This window comes from Phallusia mammillata, chromosome 7 (genome assembly GCF_965637545.1).
Source record: "Phallusia mammillata chromosome 7, kaPhaMamm4.hap1.1, whole genome shotgun sequence".
In the NCBI taxonomy this organism is placed as follows: domain Eukaryota; kingdom Metazoa; phylum Chordata; class Ascidiacea; order Phlebobranchia; family Ascidiidae; genus Phallusia; species Phallusia mammillata.
This window is the reverse complement of record NC_137258.1, coordinates 6178656-6197992: the sequence shown is the minus strand read 5'-3', so window position 1 is coordinate 6197992 and position 19337 is coordinate 6178656. Positions and strand designations below refer to the sequence as shown.

Here is a 19337-nt window from a genome sequence, read left to right as displayed (position 1 = left end):
TGAACTCGCCGGGCGCAGTGGATTGCGAAACAGTCATCGCCGATTTCAACCAGTATTGTAACCTCTCACCTTTTCAGGGTTTTGAAAATCGGTATCAATGCTAGCAACACAAAACCTTCATACAAGGGCGTTCATAGTTAAAGCAGCAAGTTTAATACCAACCTAACTATAGATCGAAACTCTTTGTTTATAGCTACCAAGTACAAAAATAGTTACTTCTCAAAGGCCGAAGCTCACAGCAGAGCGCAAACCGGCAACAACGACCATTTACTAGCGCTACTACGCCAACATGACCCCGCAAGGGTCAATAAAGCAGGAACCCAAGTATCGGCACTTGGCGTTAACAAGCATCGGAGATATTGGACACCTCTTGCAGTTCGCAGCTTGCACGAAAGTGAAGCCTGAATGCTTTGAAATGCAAGCCGTTAATTTAGACCGGCTTCCACTCAGCAGTTAAAGGTTGGCAGGCGATGGCAGATAGCTGACAAGCGGCTGGAAAGGGTGGGACGGGCGATTATTAGGATGCTGAAGTACAACAGCCCATGACAAATCAGTCAAAGGGTTCGCTTTGCGCAATTTTTCCGGCATCCGCTGGGTTTGAAAGTTAAACGCCTTCAAAGCGGTTGGTTTTGATAAACCTAACGCTATTTGGCATAATTGAGTTTATGCAATGGTAAGATTAAGATATATTTCTCTACCGGGATCATGTCTAAAGTATTTATGCAGACCAGCTATTACTTATATATAAATCATAGTACGCCAGGCCGTCATACTGAATCAAGCCAATCTCTTAAGCACCTCCAAATGACAAGACATAGGGTATATTACTGTATGAGACAATCTGTGCCAGAATACAAGTTCAGATGTTATAATGTTATACTACACGGTGCACGTGACTGTGGCGTGTTTTGCCATGGTAAATTTGGCGTGAAAAATAATATTCTGGCACGGTTGCGTCTGAAAGTCACACAGCTTGCCAATGAAAAATAAACATCGCGTGAAAGGGCTGAGAAAAGTTGGCCGAGCCCGAAAAAGCAGGTCAGATTCTCGCCGAAAAACATCGACCCCTTCCTGGTCGGGTGAAATCAAACCAGAAGCTTTTCCATTGTCTTCCCACCATTTGACACCACAATGATTTTATCGTTTGGGAAAATGGCTGCGACTGCACACAATGGCGTAGGCCACAAGGCAGAACTGTTCAACAGTGAGCACGGTGACGTCACAATCAAATCAGTCGCGGTAAATCCTGGGCGCTATGTTAAACCGATCTAGCGATACAACAACAACATATGACGATTTGCTGCTTGTGCCAGAGGCCTGGGCGCTACGGATGGACGAAGCTCGCCGATTTCCAACTTAAACCCGGCCGCTGGGCGTGGAAATCCCGGCCGTCCGATTTAGGAAGTCGGCCTGGGACGATTTGGTCCGCGCGCGCTCACGATCCAGTTGATGCTACGAAAGATAACGCGCAAACGTGATGACGAACAATGGCCCGGGGGTCAGAGGTCACGGTGGAAGGTCCAGCGAAAAAACACAACGCGTTGAATAAAGAAAAAAGGCTCTGGCTTGTCCATTTTACTGAGCGCAATTTTGCTTGAATTTGGGCCCTAGGTAACTTGAGCATTGAAATTACGTCGTCAAGTTAATACTCCTGATGCTAGGGGATTTCCTTTGACAAGTTGGGGCGCCAAATTACGAATATAACCACACAGCAGCTTGCAAAGCGATTTGCACGTCGCTGCAATTCCACGCAAAGCACCTATTAAGGATGAACTATTTGTTGGAAAAATGTTTTTATGTGGTGAATGGTCAAATAAGGGTTTTCGATTATTTTGAGAGAAGCCAGTTTCCTCGCAACTTAGCTAATGTTGGTTTAGTCGGATTTAGTTTATCTTCATGTGGGTAAGAGTTTACCACGCAACCGGGACAAGACATCTATAGCAATAAGCCTCGTACAAGGAAAGGCGAACGTCAACGCCCGACCGGTTGATACAAGACGAATGGGGCAAGGCTCAACTGAATACTTGACATGCGACAGGAATGACTGTGGTTGAAAGCAAAATCAACAGACGATTGTCAGTGATGTTTCCGTCTCTCAGCGACCACTCACATGAGTGTACATAGCAAGCAGCTGCCACAATATAGACTATAAGCTAAACAATTAATCAAATACAAAGCGACCTTGAAAAGAATGGAAGCCCAAACTTTCTTAACATTTTACCTTTGCATTTGAACCTACGCAATACAAGTAAAAACACGTATTTCAGCTCAACCAAACATTTGAAATGAGGAACCAATAATAATAAGTATTCTGGAACACTATGTACGGATCTATTCAGTTTAATGATGAAAATAACGGTCCCAATAGACGTAAAAGCGACATACTTAATTGTTCAAACGTTTCAGCAAATGCTCATGCCATCATCAGTGATATGAAGGGTCACATCAGAAATATTTATTACTCGTCTTGGTCCAAGAGTTTTTAATCAAAAGAGTAGCGTTGTACTGTTTGAAATGATGACACTTTTTAACTTTGTTCATCAAAAATGAATGCCTACAAGTATATATAGACAGGTGCACTTTGGTTTTAAGGTTTAAAAGTCGATTGGCTAAACGTAGTGTTCAAAGCCTTCCGGTTTTAAACGTCAAACTGGACAGGACCATGTTTTTTAAAGATATTTCTGGTTTAGCCATCTGTTTCTGCAGCCAAATAATTGCTTTGAATAAACCGCAACATGCAAAAGCTCAAAGTAGTGTTTACGTGCATATGTGGTCTAGCATCCAGTCACTCTAATTACTACATTCCGTGACTTAACAAAAATTATGCAGGCCGATGGCCAAGGACCTGTGAGAAAGCAGAACAAAGTTGCATAACAGCCGCTGCCACCACATGCTTTGTTATACTGATATTTTCGATGAGATCAAACCGCGCATGACATAGGTATATGGCCACAAGAGAAAATTGCCGGGATGTGGGTTTGAGTTGCGAGGTATAACTGCCTGGTGCATTGCCATGCGGTAAAAGAGCGCAAGAACCGTATAAATTCGTTCAGGTCAACGTACAGACTGGCACAATCGTATAATCGCTCAATATATGCCTAATCAACGTCTAAGCTAAATCCGTTTGTTAAGTGCTCAAATACACTTTTTCGACGCATAATAAACAACAGAACTATTGGTTTGTTTGCTAGTTTGCTAGTTTAACTTATATCGGCCTCCTATACTTTAACACGTTCGCTTTGAGTTCCTCTATCGTGTGAAAACCACTTAATTTGTGTGATAATAATTTTTAATGATACATCAAAGTAACAATTCGTGGGCATATCCCGAGCATGGCTGTTGATTCATTGAAAGTTTAACGTGTTATATAGTTTCAGATTTTTTGGATTCCATCTCTCTCATCGCAAACTGTAACATTTGCCGTTTCTAAGTTGCGACAGGCGTCCTGAAGGCATCTCTTGTGGGATTTAAAAAAGGACGCGCGGCAGGACAATGAACGAAAAACGACACACTATCAACAAAACACGACAGGCACGGAAGGACGCGTCCGCCGCTGTGTACACCACTCGGGCCCGCCGTTTGTGCTCGCAGCTCCCCCATTCAACATAGCGGAATGCAAAGGTTTACTAAACTTCATCGCTTGGATCAGGATCGCCCGGGCATTGTCATGCGGTGATGTCACGTGATGTTCGCTTCAGAGAAATCGCCGACAACGGCCTTCCAAGAGATTCGCTTTAATCTGAGTTGGAATGTCAGTCCGGTGGCCGCTAATGCGATTTTAAGACTTGTCGTAATAGATTTAAGCACATCATGTGGGTTGCATCACAAAATCTTGTGACACAATCCGGTTTGTAATAGCTAAATGACATTGGACATCAAATTTCCATCGTTTTGAAAGTGCATGCTGCAAAAGCATTTTTTTTTCAAGTTGAATCACATCATTGAAAATGTTCCATTTTTGAAGACACATTTAGTGTTTGTTACAGGACCTTTCCCGCAAATATTGTAGGCATCATAAGTCGATGATCACTGATTATGTGTGTAATGGGATAAATATATATCGTTAAACACTACTTTTTGACTAATTCTGATTAGGAAGCACTGTTGCTTCGTGAATTGTTCTTTTTAAATGCACAATATTTTCGCGAGAAAACCCGCACAAGTTAATATAGAGCATAAGCTCGGTTGCGGCGGAAAAAAGCAACATATTGCGCGACCAAAATTGGCCAAAAACAGCTTGCAAATTGCGCGAATCATCGGTGCTTTTCCGAGCCTCAGGGCCAAATTGGACATCAAAAGTTCAGAAAAACTTACACCTGCATCGCGGCGAAGTAAAAGCCGGAAATGGAGACGTACTGACCAAAAATACACAACGAATTTCCCTAGCGACTTATCACTTATATGCGTGTTCATAGCAAGTTGATTGACTCAACATTTCGGTTTTGGATTACGCATTGGTATGTCATGTTAGCAAAGTGCTCCGAACAAAAGTGAATTCCAGTAATCGGACACAACGTAGCGCGTACATTGTAAGTGCTGGCGCAAGATTGTTTTGATCACCAATAGATGAGTCAGGCGTAATGTTTGAGTGGGTTGTTCCTTTTGTCCCAAATGAAAAGCGACGTATGTCATAATACGCAACACCAGAAAAGTTTGCTCTTCTTAGATCGTTAATATATTAACTGTGCTTTCTAGACATTTCTGTTTTTTAGACTCGAAGAACGGGCATTTAGTCGAGTGTTTTTAACGAAATATGTACAAGTAACAAAAAGGTAAAACTTTTATGGGAACTTAGGTACACAATTCACGATTTTAAAGATTCTAACGAGAAAAACAAGCCAATTTATTACATAGAACATGACTTTTTGACAGCAACTTTCATTTGAAAATGTTTTAAGTTACCGTCGAAACGTCATATTCTACATGAACTTATTGGCTTGTTTGTATCTCGTTAATGGAAACTATTCCACGCAAACGATAAAAAATAAAAGTATATTGGAGAAAAATTTCTGGCCAAGGTAGCTATTTATTGTGGGAAAGGAAATGCCATACGTTCTAAACGGTTCCTATTTCATTAAAATCCAAACACTTCTGACAGCTCAACAAAGGTATTGTGGAACATATAATTTTCAGCCTTCGGACAAAACCCTTTTCACATCCATAACGAGTCCCTGGGGGCGGGAAGTCACCAAGGCGGAAACAATATAAAGAGCGAATGAAAAGTATTACCAAGCTCCTGAGCCACTCGTCAAAGCTGCAAAATGGAAGCGATGACCACGCAAGGCTAATAATGTGGAGTGGAGAGCCCTCCATGAAAACTCTTCAGCTGTTCTGCCTTCGCCTGGCGGAAAGCGAAGGCCCGTGGACCGTTGAGTTTCGAGGGCCTTTTCCCGCACACGATGAGTTCGGTTTAAAAGGCGTTTTATGATTTTTGCTTGCGGAATTTTCGGCCACTTCTCATATCACAGCGGGGTCTCTGGAAAGCCTTAGAGACTGTGATTGTCACGATTTAATGTTTTAGCGAATAACCCATTGGAGTCGGCACATTAAAGCCATTTGCTCACGGCGCATCAAAGCGAAATCACAAAAGCGCAACAACGAAGTAGAGTCATAAACTTCGTTGTACACTTTGCTAATGGTGTTGAGCGATCTAACTAAATGGCTCAATGCTTTTAACAGTATTTACATGCTACGGTGTAAAACTTTGTGTTGAAGGTTAACAATGCTTGTGCTTTATATAGAAGTAAACTACAATACACAATTTACAGGCTGGCAAATCGAGAGAATGTTCTTTTTTAAGGTCACAAAGTTGCAACGTTTGTTAATACTTTGTTTGTACTCGATACAAAAACATAGCCAGTTTGCATAAAATAGTGTTATACACAGCGAAATATTTTTTGGGAAAATTGTTTAGTGTGAAAAAAAAACAATCAGTAATGTAGAATATTCTTCGCACTGTTCAAATTGCCTTTGTTACTGTTTTAACTTTGTTTCTTTTGGGGTGTTTCGACGATGGAAAAAAACAATTATACATCGTGTAATCTAAAAACAATCCCACATCGGATGTTTTTCACTCATCTCAGGCGCCAGAGTTTAGTCACACCGAGACAAATCTACAAGTGCATTGTGATTCGCGACAAAAGGGCGCAACTTTACCTAATCACAAGAACAAGTGTAAAGCGACAGAGCCAAGTACAGAGCGCCGAACCTCTCTGGCCAATTCCCATCCGCACTTGCAACATTGTTACAAGTTGCGGTTGTAACGAGTGGCTGATTATTAGCGCCAAGTGTTTGCCACTCGCCTTAGCCGCGCGGCTGGCTCTGGCTACACAAACAAACAGTTCGGGATTGGAAGGCGCGAAGGCGTCCCGATGTCCTTGCGAATTTCGTCCCACAGTTTAGGGCAGTGGTTCTTAACCGGTGGGAAATTTCCCACTAGTGGGAAATTTACTGTTTTTAGAGAGAAATTATGTGAGTCAGAAGTCACCAAACTCGGGCCCGTGGGTTGAAATCAACCATTGAAAGTTAATTGAATACAATATTTTCCGCAACAACATGTAAGATTAACTTCACCTAGTTTTACAAGGCGCATAAAAATCCAAAAATCGTTTGTTACGTCACAGACATTACTAAAAGCATCAATGACTTTGTTATTGTTTGCGAATAAATGCATTTGGTCTGTTGATTGTGGTGCGATAAATGACTGTTGCAAGCACATGAGATTTTTCAAAATCCCACACAATTTTACTTACCCACGAAATCACTAAATAAGATTTCAGTATACCTTTAAGGTGCCGACCAAATCGCTTCACAAAATTATTTTGATTAAAGAATCATTTTTTGTTGGACACAAAACATGATTATAAAAATAACAGAGTGGGAAATTCGGACTTGGTGATTTACTTTAGTGGGAAACCACACCAAAAGGGTTAAGAACCACTGGTTTAGGGAGAGGTGACTCATGTTTATATGGAAGATTGTGCGGCTTTTTACAGTCGGTTGTGATAAGTTCTGTGGTCGGTACGGGACTCGGTTTGACGCGGAACTAATGCGATCAGCTTCGGCCACAAAACGGCGTGAAATCACAATGAGTGAAAATGAGACATAGTGGTCTCGCCCAGGAATAAGATGAGGGCGGTTTTACTATGTGATGCCACAATCTTACCGCAACAAGACCACAATACTTATGACTAAAACGATAAATACATTAGAAACTTGTGTGGTTTATAAACAACTACCATTTATTGCTTTAACGGCTGATTTTTCCCATATGGGATTTCTTGATTGGGAATTGAATACGATGTGGCAATCGATGCACACCAATCTTGGCTTGTACTGAAATGATCCTCAACCCACAGTACAAATCCAACCTAAGCCTTAACATCCTGATCCATTTGTAGCACACTTGATGGTGAAGCAATTACAGGTGAACAAGTGGTACGGCTTACGATATCGGCGCGACAGGCAGAGAAAATTGCCAGGAAAGTCCAGTTCGTTGTGCTATGATTAAGTCTTCTGTGCTAGGTGGCAATTAGGCAAGGTTATGTGTTTACATACGCAAATCTCCGCCAAGTGCTTGTAATAGGCGCATCGTTCTGTATCGTCCAATCTGCGTACATGCTGACCACACTTCAATAATTATCCAATTACGTTCTAGTATAGGTTCCATATATGTGCTGTCCACCGTATAGGTCCAAATATAAAACCAAAATTCATATTACAAGTGTATTACGAATGACCTACTAACGTTCAGTAAATTTGCCTTATCTGGAAGTAAAGTGCACATACCGTTGTGTATTGCGCTGTGTTGTTGTGAACCAATACGAAAAAACATTGGTTAATGGGCCCTGTCGTAACCGTAAAAGTTAACGAACGTTTCTCGGTCGTATGGGGTTCAGTTCACACGCTCTTGGTCACATATAAACGATTATACCAATCCGTCAAGCTGACATGAAATTGTTTGTACACAATTGTATAACAATAGAAGTGTGATAGTCGTAACCATGTTACTAGTGTTTCTACATCAGCAGGACACCGACTTGACACCTTAAACAAACGCTCCCCGTTGTGGCCGTGGGCAATTTATTAGCGGCCTCCCAAAAACATCAGAACTGCACGCAAACGCACTGTATGTCTTGTTTATGAGTTGTTATTTCCCGACCCTCTCTGATGTCAAAACAACAAACAATTGACCGCAATGGGGATCGTTGCACCCAAGCGACGAAACTTTGTGGTTTGGAGGACCGATTTTAGGCAAAGAAAGTTCGTTCCGCGGATGGGGCACAGAACATGGACCAAATACCCAGACTTTAGTGCATGAAATTAGCGGTGAACGTCTTACAAACCGCGTAGCAGGTGATCGATTACCAAGAGCGCTGTTTTTTTTTCTTAACCTAAAATAACAGAATGTTGCATAGAGCATTGTTACAGTTTGGAAAGTTTGCTTTATGTGTCGTCCGCACATTGGTAACGTAAGAGAGCGAAGAAAAAATTGTGTTGCCTAAACAGAGAAAACTAGGTCCCACCGTCGTACCCAGCTCTTCTCCATTACCGTAATAGCGCGTGACGATAAGATGTCTTGTATAGGCAAACAATCAAAGTGCCACAGGACCGAGGCCAAACCGCATTAAAAAACCATCTTCTTTTACTGCTTGCATTGTTTTTGAAGGCCTTTTTGGAAAAAGCTTATAACACACAGTATCGGTTGAGCACAAAACACATGCCAAGCTGAAAACTTGAAAGGTCTTGGCCGGGTAAATTGTGTACAGTATACATCAAACCCATTTGCATGGGTTATGCGAGCGAAATAAATGGCGTATTCATTATTGGTTTCTGAGCGGCCTCCATCGACTTTAGTTGTTGATTTGACTACTTATCACCAGCTACAAATATAGTCACAGACAAAATGCCATCATTCATGAGCACGTTCAATTAAATAGGATGCAATGGAATTTAAGGAATCTATTAATTGCTGTGTACGGACCTAAAGCACAAAAATAGCAATTATATGTAATGTCAAACCCGAGCTGGCAATTTTCGACTTTATCGCAACAAACGACCATGGCCATAACTCCAAGGCGAATACACAAATGCTGCCAAGCCAAACACGGCGCTGCTTATGCGGATGGGGGTGGACGCTGTAACAACAAGAAGTCATCGGCAGGAAAACCTTCTTGATATAAGTGTCTCAAGCAAAATACAACTCAAGAGCTTCAGCAATGCGACGGTGGAGAGATGTTTGGAAAAACACGCTTGAAATGTAATAAAGCGGAAAATCTGGAGTGGCCTGACGCGCGACGCCCTTTTGTGTGATAATACGTGCGGTTATGAAATGCTCCAATCCCCCGCGACAGTCTCTACTAAACATAAAACGTCGCTATGAACAAAGCCTAATATCAATTCTGTACAGTTGACCAAGAAACTTGTAGCGTACGTTAAGAATGTGACGAAAACTCATGTGTTAAAAGACTGGAGTTTATCGTTAAACCTAATTAAGGTGGCATTTCCTCAGCCTTGCCTTTAACCTCCTGCACGCACGAGGGCAGGGCTCGGCATCCATTTAAATATCCAATTGCATTGGCGCAACAAATACAAAGTGTAGCCATTCAATCAGCCCATACCACAGCCTAAAATCCGACCCAGCTGCGTGACGTAATGAACACACGTAGGAAATAGCGGCGGGTTTTGTCGGTGAAACCGTCAGGGTCTCGCCTCGTTAAGTTGACGATACACTGGCAAGGGAGGCCGTGCGGTAGGAGATAGTTAATGCATCATACGCAAAGACGGAGACGAGCGTTAACGATAAAACGAGTTCCCACGGGTTTTCTCAACCCCACCGCCTGTTGCTCGCGGCCAGGCAAGGCATGTTTGCATAGACCTCGCAATGCGATCTTCGTCGACGACAGATTTTGGCTTCTCGAAGCTTCGGTCAAGGCGCTGGAATTCATCGACGGGGCTAAATAAACTCTCAGTTTAGATCGCCTGTCCGATAGCGTCTAAGGTCGATACGAGAGCCGCCCTCCGTTGCTTGTTGCCAAAACCCACCGGACCCCGACTTTCAGTTTAACCCAATGCAAGAAAAGTGGCCTCGCGGCGGAGGAAGCATAGGTCAGGCAACATGCGAAAGTTTGAGGTGAACACGAGTTTTGCGCTGGCATTTGGCGTTTTGCCACCTTTGGTATATGCACTGTTACACCACATAACAAAACGCTGCCAAAATCATGTTTTGACACAAGCTAGCAACTTGGTTTACATGCATAGTTTTCCAACAAATGAAAATCAGGACGTCAAACCGAGTATGGTTAAAGTGTTAGCACCGTACGACCATCTTTACAATGGCGAACAAAGCTTTGTTTTGAACGGAAACAGAGCCCCCAGTCAAAAACCAAAAGCATGAAGGCAACAATACGATAAATCGTAGTGGCTGTAGCACCACAACAACTTTCCCACGACTTGAAACAACCTGTTACACACGCAAAGGTCTCCGCAAGGCCACTGCGTCGCACAAACTTAAAAGCAATATGTGACAAACGTTAAGGGTCGCGTGGCAAGGCGTGAAACCGCCGACTGTTCCGACTAAAGGCAAGAAATGGTCAACACGTTGAAAGGTTGTAAAGCGGCCTAAGGTCGAGTCTTCAGCTTCAGCAAAAGGAGTGCATGTATTGAAGGCTACACCCTTGGGAGGCCTTTCATGTATGTATCAAGTGATGGGAATTGCATGGGTGTATGTACGACGCGTGGTTTAATCAAGAGGCGCCAGTTTTACAAATATGGTGACGATTGGCGTGTGCGCATAGTACACCCTGTGTATTGTCAGCTATGATTTTATTCTCTCCAAATTAAAGCGCATTGCCATAACCAGGGAAGTACAAACAGACTTAGGCACACATCCATACGTGCTAAGAGCACCAATGCAATACTCATGTAAGCCTAAATAGAAAGAATGTAAAACCAGCCCACTAACTAACTGTACAGCAAATCACATAACACTCGTAAATATTTTATACAGTATGTTCATGGAGCTCGGCGGTTGCACATCAATACAGCAACACAATTTACCCTCGTCGATGTGTTTTGACACCTCAGCAACGTTACCCTAGCGTGGCTAGTGTAGTGGGAAAATAAGGTGCCTAAATTTAACGGATCACTTAAAAGGTGAATGCCGCCCTGCTGCTTGTATCAAAAGTTTGTGAATTCGAACACGACTCACTGAAGTAGCTCCTTAATTATTTCAACCGCCCACAAACACTTTTGTACGTTAACGCAGGTATCGGTTTCGTACGAGCATTTTAGCTGAAGTGCTACACAATAATATCAAATGCACGTTTTGTTACAGTAGTTTTGACGCTAGCATTTATGCTGTGAACTAAAATTAGATGCAAAAACAGCACATCAAAATATTTTTATCAAGGACAATCGAAAATGGGGGACAATTAAATAAACATATTTAATATCCACAAGTGGTTTTATTGGCACGGTGGGTTAAAACAATATTTTGGCATACTTAAACACAGATTGGGGGGGGGGCAATTACTAACAGAAATCGTCAAGAAGGCTCATCACAATTTCGGATGTCCGACGACTCGAGTCGATTAGACAGGAAGATATACAACCCACGTGCTCCAAGCTCTCTAGTTTAATCTCGCAAAAAGCAATAAAACGCGCGAGACGCTCGTCATTCCGAGTGCACAGAATCGCTCTGACACGGTAAAACAATTGAAACGAATCGATTTCAGGCAGCAGTCGTTCGCCGGCTATGGGGATGCCGCGCCTACTGAAGCTTCGAAGGACAAATATTGGAATTGGAACGAGCGCTCAAGGACCACCGACGATCTGCGCGGAGTACAGGCTAAGCGGCTAACAATTAGCGTGAAGAGTGTGCCTAGGATTCATTCGGCTGAAGAACCTATATAGTTGACGATGTAGGAACAAATATAGGCTAATGTAGAGCTAGCTTATCCATTTTGTTGCACCACTCTATTCCTTCTGAACCACACATAACCTACTTGAACCTTCGCAAAATTTATAACCGCGTACGCACTTTTGGTGCATTCTAACCGCACAAATCCAACCATTCTAGCGTATACTTCAAGCATGAGCTTGCCGCTGAAAAAAACGTGTCAAAAATCGTGTTTAAAGTTTCTTCAAATAACCAAACACTTACAACTTGGCAAAATAATTTTGACTCTAAAAGACGAAAAGTTCACGTTTCGAGTGTGGATTAGATTAGAGAACCATTCAATATCAACCGCGCACCGGCCTTCAGCGAACCCAGTGAGCATTTGAGAAGAAACGACACGAAAATTATAGGTCGTGTGATTCGGTAATGCCGGGTTTGCGGGGCCGACGGCATTTTCCAGCTTTGTTAAGCGTTAATACATCGCCGGATGTGGACACAACCTTCGTCAGTACAGTTTGGACAATTAAATTAAGGTGCCGTTTGCGGTACTCTGGCAAAGTGCGAAACCCTGTTCACATAACTTATGCCCCAACATAAGGCGCTATCTTCAATCGGTTTTCGACGACCCACACACTTTTCCCAGGCCCGTTTGACAAACAAACCATTGACGGCCGATCAAACATATTGAGCAAACGCACAGTATGCTGCAGATCCCCGGAACGTGTCATCTGAATAGCTTTCGATCGAACAGGGATTCGACAGGATTTGTTGGCCTAATGGAAAACTACGTACGTCCATTTGTTCAGCGCCAATCTAAAGAAAATCGACATCCAACGCTACTAAATGTAGGTCAATACACAGAGTTTCAGTGTTAGAAATGGTAACTGAGACTAATTTCCTAGTAACAGAATCAGTCAATGAATATGTTTCGAACAAATAGCCTAATTGGTATCATCAGTTCCCTATTTAAATAGAATATGTTTGATGGTCAGATACTGTTCAGAATAATCACTCTCAATTTAGTAATGATGAATAGTTGCAATGTGAAAAAAATCGCTACAAAAGGTCTTGTTTGTCACCATTTTCACATTAGAAATAGCAACACTCTAAATTTCACACGGTTATCCCTTTGCCACCCCCAGACTTCAGACGCTATTGACAATCAGCTTGTTTGTTTCTTCAAGGGTCAGTTCATTAATAGAAGCTGGCGACAAAGGGATTGGAAGGGCGTAACAGCGAAACGCGGACAGTGTCTGAGGACCACCGCAAATGTAAACAAATCTCTTCAGCAAATGTAAACGAACAGGGAGATTTCGAAAGCGCAATGCTTGGGTCGAACACTAGAGGAATGCGTTGCGATTGACCTTGGGCGATTCGCTGGACACCGACAACAATTGCAAGCTTGGACGCTAGATTGCGAAACACATTCTTGTGGCCTAATTACAAGACACGCTCCAGTAGGTAACGTTAAGGTACTCAAAAAGTTTTTGTGATAATATATTCCGTATGTAGACAACAAGCGGAAACGAAACTCATAAATTAGGAGGACGTTTACGATAAAACGCTCGCACAGAACCCACCTCCGTTGAGCACACATAAAGAGACATGGCGGACAATAAACCAAAATTCCAGGGAAATGAACAATTCGCATTCATCACTGGGCTCCGTGGGACGTCAACCCAAGGGCCGGGCACATTTATTTGCCCAGAGCAGGACAGGAAACGGCCACAAGCATCGGACCGACGTCGATAAGCGAAGCGGGGTTACCTGCTCATTTGTTTGCACTCAAACACTGGCCTGTGTACCCAGGAATGTTTGCGATTGCGGATCGAGCGACTACAGCGGGCCAAATGTTCGTTATACGGCGAGGGGGCGCGCGTGCTCCAGGCCTAGCTTCATAAATCACAGGTTTTTAATTCAACTGCGATATAGTGTCGTCGTTCCGGGAAACGCCTGCTTTGCTGTAGGTCCAAAAACCGGGCAACGGAACAATATTTCAAAGCATGTCAGGTTCAAAATTTGCTCTTGGACAGTCTGCAATATACACGACGCCCATAAATTCTGGTAATGGCTTTAATTTGAGACATCAAAGTTTTATGACCGGAAAACGGCTTCTTCATCTGAATTTACGACAGCTGCACACACCAAAAATATACAGACACGTATTTCAATTGAACCAACATGTGTTCGTGTCCTACCTATAACGTATAGATTTGAAAACAATACCATCAGCTAATGAGGGCAAAGAATACACATGAGTTATACCAACGCGGTTGAAACAGGTATTTTCTACGGGTAAAATAACTTCAGCGGTTGACAGGTTTTGCTGTGGAGAGGTCAGAGGCTGCCATTTTCGCGTTTGCAGTGTCATACCTTGACAAGCGTGGCACTGTACAACTATTCCATGCCGCGCCTGGCAGGTCAAGGCCGTTGTTCGTTTACAACACGAAATACGAAACCGTGCTCGCGCAGTTATGGATATCACACCGTAAAGTGATGGATATAGCGTGTGGCTAAACAGCTTGGCTGTCACAAGGCAGCGCAAAATAACGGAAACTGATTTATTGGCGAACGGTACGGGAGCAATCAAAAGCACTTGGAATTAAGCGCGTCGCAATAGTTCGTAGATCGATCTGTCACTAAAACGCGTATTGAGCGCGTCATCTCAACTCGCAGTCGCGTAAAATAAAGATAAGAGAGCGACGAACCGGTCCCGCGGCGGCTCGCTTTATAATGCAGCTTTTAATACACTTACGTTCGATACGGAGCGACAGGCGTAGTCATCACACGGGAATATATAACCTACGAACCCGGCACCGTACAGAAATCAATCAGCTTGCGAAAAAGCTTTAGCCTTGATCACCCCATCTAATCGCTTGGGCAACGCAATTAAACCGATTTCACTGTAAGAGCTACATCTCCTTTTTGAGGTGTCTTATGACATAAACTGATCGTTTTGGACTGATCTCAATCGGCAAAATGAAATGCAAATACATCCTAGTTAAAAAACAAACAAATCCGTTTTATAACATACCTATACAAATCAAAATCACACAACGCAACCTGGGACAAACATACCTGAAAGAAACATGTCCCGTTGACGCTATCTTCCCGTACTGAAACGCTGTAGGATGATTTTTCAAATTCCGGGGCCCGGTCGAAAGTATCCATAATCCGAACCAATAGGGTTGTGTTGGAAGAAAGTGGTGGAATTCCTTTGTCAGTGGCGATGACCACCAATCGAACTTCAGAAGCAACGTCATGGTTCAGATTCAACCTTTTACGCAAATCAAAGCATGATTAGTCAAAAAGCTGATCTAAATGCTACAATTGTTGTCTATATACTCTATAACAGGGGTGGGCAAACTTTTCAGTGCAAGGGCCGCATTCAAAAGTTCTTAATCTTATGGGGCCGCATAATATTTCACCAGCGGCCGCCAATTGCTTGCTTGTTTTTGTTTTAAAATAACTGGTGTAAAGAATTTGGTTTTATAATGACGTAGACCTCCCAATAGCATTTAAATTATTGTAAATACGAGTGATGGTTTGGGAAGATATCACGAAAACAGATAACAAAAGCTGGATAGAGGGAACCCATCATGACAAAAAGTCGATCATTAAGCTCTCCCCTTTCAACTATTTCATTTTGATGGTGCGTGTTTAGCCACAGCCTGAAATATTTATCATTTACGCAACAACACTATATGTGAAAGTGCGCATAAATGATTAAACTCTGTTCATATTCACGCGCACCACGTAAATTAAATTTATTCGCTGCCAGTTTCGCTGGATTACATGCAACATACAGCTTCTGTTCGATTTCTGCCCTAACCCCTTGCGCCATAATTTGATTTATCCCTTTTGAAATGCAAGGCGGATCGGCGACGGCCTAAGAACCTGTTGCAAATCGGCCAGATCAAAGCTTTCAGCCTTAACACTTCCAATACTGGCCGAAAAAGCAATAACACTTCGCGGATATTTCGTATTTGTCGAAAGGCCAATGTTCAACGGTTGTCTGTCAAATTTGTACTTTCTCCAACAGCTCCGATCGACTTCAAAGACGGTATATACAAAGACAGGTTGGGTCAATTTCAGGAGGGCATTGGAGAAACCGACCCGACCCAGTAACACCAAGATGAACGGAAACTATTAGCGTGGCTTAATCCAATCTTCGCGTTTTTTTACAGTAAGGTACAGGTGTGGTAAAATTATTAACAGAAAAATACAATGCAGTGAGGATGCCAATACATATCATTCATATTTAAAATCAAGATTTAATGACTTTTACCCGCAGGTTTTTTATTTGAATCTACGCTACATGCTTATCACAATTTTCTTAGAGTTAACTCTGCCTTTATGGTGCGAACAACCAGTTACCAAACTACTTTTTTTATCAGTAAATGTAAACAGGGGTACCGGGTACTGCATGGCAAGGTTAAAAGATCCGATATACACGAAATTTCACGTTTAAAGCGGTTTGCCTACTTGCGATGCGAGCCAAAGGGAGTAATCGGTGTCACAAGTTGACAAAGACCTCAAGCCACTTGGGACCTTGATTGTGCCAACCAGTATCGCGCGTGTTTAACATACTAGCGTTGGCCAAGAGCTAAATACTATAAAGTGGATACATACGCGGTTGTAATAAGGCCTGAGTCCTCGTTGATGTCAAACCAATCGCTTTGTTCCGATGTGTGGAATCGGTAAGTGACCTCGGCGTTCGAACCCAGATCGCGGTCGGTGGCCTCTAGCTGAATGACGAAGGTTCCTGTCAACAGAACTGGATTTACGTGCGAATACACGAGTGTACACAGGGGCTTTGGGTCGATGTTGCGAGTTTTTATACAAACAAGATTAGTGCAGCCATGCCGCACAAAAGCATCGGCAAGGGATTCTGACTTTGTTTGGAGAAACAAAAAATAAGAACTGAAATGCAAGCGTTACAAATAGGCCTGGATGACAGTAACTGTCGTTAATCTTCTGTATACTTTGCAACAATTCCCTAAAGGCCTTATACACTGCAAGAATACAGTGTACAACCCAGTGTAAGCTCACCTGGGAAGGCTTCCTCAGAAAGTTCACGCTCGTACAGCTGGTCTTCGAATTCGGGTGGGTTGTCGTTAAAATCCGTTATCGTCACGGTAAACGAAACGCTAGCTACTTGAGGTGGGCTATAACAAATTGAGATAAGTTGAGTAAATTTAACTAGTGAAAAATGAAAAAATATACAACGCTTATGATGAATACGCAACGTTGGGGCGTAATTATGAGGAAAATACCGATAGGATTTGGATGTGTAAAGGCTGCATCATATTACAAATTTGACATATAATTTGATGTGAGGGATTAGGTTTTTAGATCACATGGAAATAAAACCGCGTATATAAGGATAATTGCGCGATCGTGTCTCGCTTTAGATGGCACGACAATGAGCGTGATGTTTCACCACAAGGCGATTGTGCACGGATTATGCGCTCACATACCTGCCCAGGTCCGTCGCGTTCAGTGTAAGGTGATAGGAGTCTTGCGTTTCACGGTCCAGGGCCCCTTCGACGCACACCAGGTATATGATGCCGCTGTCGCTCTGCACGCCAAACCTGCGTAATTGTGCAAATTAGCAACAGGCTAGGAAAGAGTTTTTCACAGTGACCCGTGCGTTTTGGGTTCGCGCCGCCCGGAGTGTATTGTTGCACGTGGCAACACAGAAATATGCGCCGCGATCGACTTACTTTCCGTCGCCGCCCTGAAGGGTTACGTTAAATTCAGAGATTTCGCCCAGGTCGGGATCGGATAAAGAAACCCTTGCAATGTAATCTCCAACTTCCGCCGCCTCTGACACCTGTGTAAAAATAGCTTAGTTAGATCACCCAAAATATTCAGTTAACAACTGAAGCCTACTATACCTCTGCTTTGTCATTCTCCAGGAAGATTACATTTATGCTTGGTTTGTTATCATTTACATCCTCTACGTCCACAATAATTACTGTTGAACCCATTTGTGGTTCTGCACCCCCATCCACTGCCACCAAAATAATTTTGTGTTGAATCTTTGTTTCATAATCCAATTTCTTGGCGAGGTAAATCCTTCCAGTTTTTGCATCCACATCGAACAAAAAGTCTGGATCACTTTGTGTTCTATCAATATGGTATCTTATCTCCTTGTTGACTCCCTCATCAATATCTGAGGCATTTAGTGTTATTATATCTTCACCAACCCCTGTAGCCTCTGATATTGAGACAGTATATCTGGTGAAATCAAATGTGGGTGCATTGTCATTGTCATCAAGTATATTGACATTGACAACAACATTTCCAGATTTTGGTGGATTATCACCATCAAAAGCTTCAATATATAATGAGTACTGTGGTGTAACTTCTCTGTTCAAAGATTTGTTCACAACTAAATCTGCAAAGACTTGTTGATTGATTGTCCTGTTTTTGACATAAAAAGCATCCCCGGTGTTGCCACTGGTAATTTTATATCCCTGAACATTGAAGGGACTTGAATCTGCATCTGTGGCTGATCCTAAATGATATTTAGAACCAGTTTCTGTAGCCTCAGAAATATTTAGGGTAATGACTTCTCTTGAAAATTCTGGACCATTGTCGTTGATGTCAACCACAATAATTTCAACCTGTCAGAACAAAAAAAAAATGGAATTTAAAATTTGTGCATGTATAAGGTCTAAACCTGGAAAAGTATTATACAGTACCTGATAGTAGGTGTTGGTTTCAACGTTCACCACAGAGGCATCAAAAAGTTGATTAACTTCATGGTCCAACTCTGCATTAGTTATAATTATTCCTTCAGCCTCAAGCCGAACATCATCAAAAAAGTTCCGAAATGGAGATTCAGAAGAGCTTGTCAGGATAAAATTCCCTCCAGTCTCTGATAGTCTTCCAACCTCAGTGCCAATAGTTGCATTTTCATTAACCGAAAATGTGTGCTGTATTGTCTGGGCATGAGCTTGGTTTAAACCTTGTAGTAAGAATATTACAGCACAATACTCCAAATAGGCAGCGAATAATCCTAGTGTCCCAGTTTTGGACATTTTGAGGTAGAAATGTGATGGCATTCTTTCATTGTTGCCAAAAATTGTCTTTGTGTCAGCAACTTGCCATGGGTGATTTATCAAACACTTCCTGGTTTTTACCCCCCACAACAATTAAAAAAAGATAAAAATTCAACAAAAATAAATGAAAAGTCTAGATCAATTCTGGCTTAATTATGTTGCTAGCAATGTGTCTTACCAAACGTTTTTTTTCTTTCTTGAAATCAAAGTTCAAAGCTTTTTAAGTCATCATTTTTAACAACAAGCTGTACTTCCATGCTATGCCAACAGTGTGTTTAAATGCTGGCGTTATTTCTTGCATTATTATTAACTACATCCATCAAAGAGTGTATGCCTCTCTGATAAACTGTCATATAATGTAAAAGTCT

At 42.3% G+C, this 19337-nt stretch overlaps 1 protein-coding gene across 1 annotated transcript in view; it reads right to left on the bottom strand.

Moving 5' to 3' along the window:
• LOC145237491 (protocadherin-16-like) overlaps positions 1 to 19054 on the bottom strand; it is a 53441-nt gene extending 34387 nt beyond the window's left edge. The window contains exons 1-7 of the mRNA XM_080100370.1: positions 18610 to 19054; positions 17800 to 18531; positions 17626 to 17735; positions 17380 to 17493; positions 16952 to 17067; positions 16532 to 16664; positions 14978 to 15176 (exon numbers count right to left, since the gene is read on the bottom strand). Of these exons, the coding sequence (XP_079956496.1) occupies positions 14978 to 15176; positions 16532 to 16664; positions 16952 to 17067; positions 17380 to 17493; positions 17626 to 17735; positions 17800 to 18531; positions 18610 to 18972 (1767 nt within the window). The 5' untranslated portion in view covers positions 18973 to 19054. The remainder of the gene's footprint in view (positions 1 to 14977; positions 15177 to 16531; positions 16665 to 16951; positions 17068 to 17379; positions 17494 to 17625; positions 17736 to 17799; positions 18532 to 18609) is intronic.
• Between the last annotated feature and the right edge of the window lie 283 nt (positions 19055 to 19337).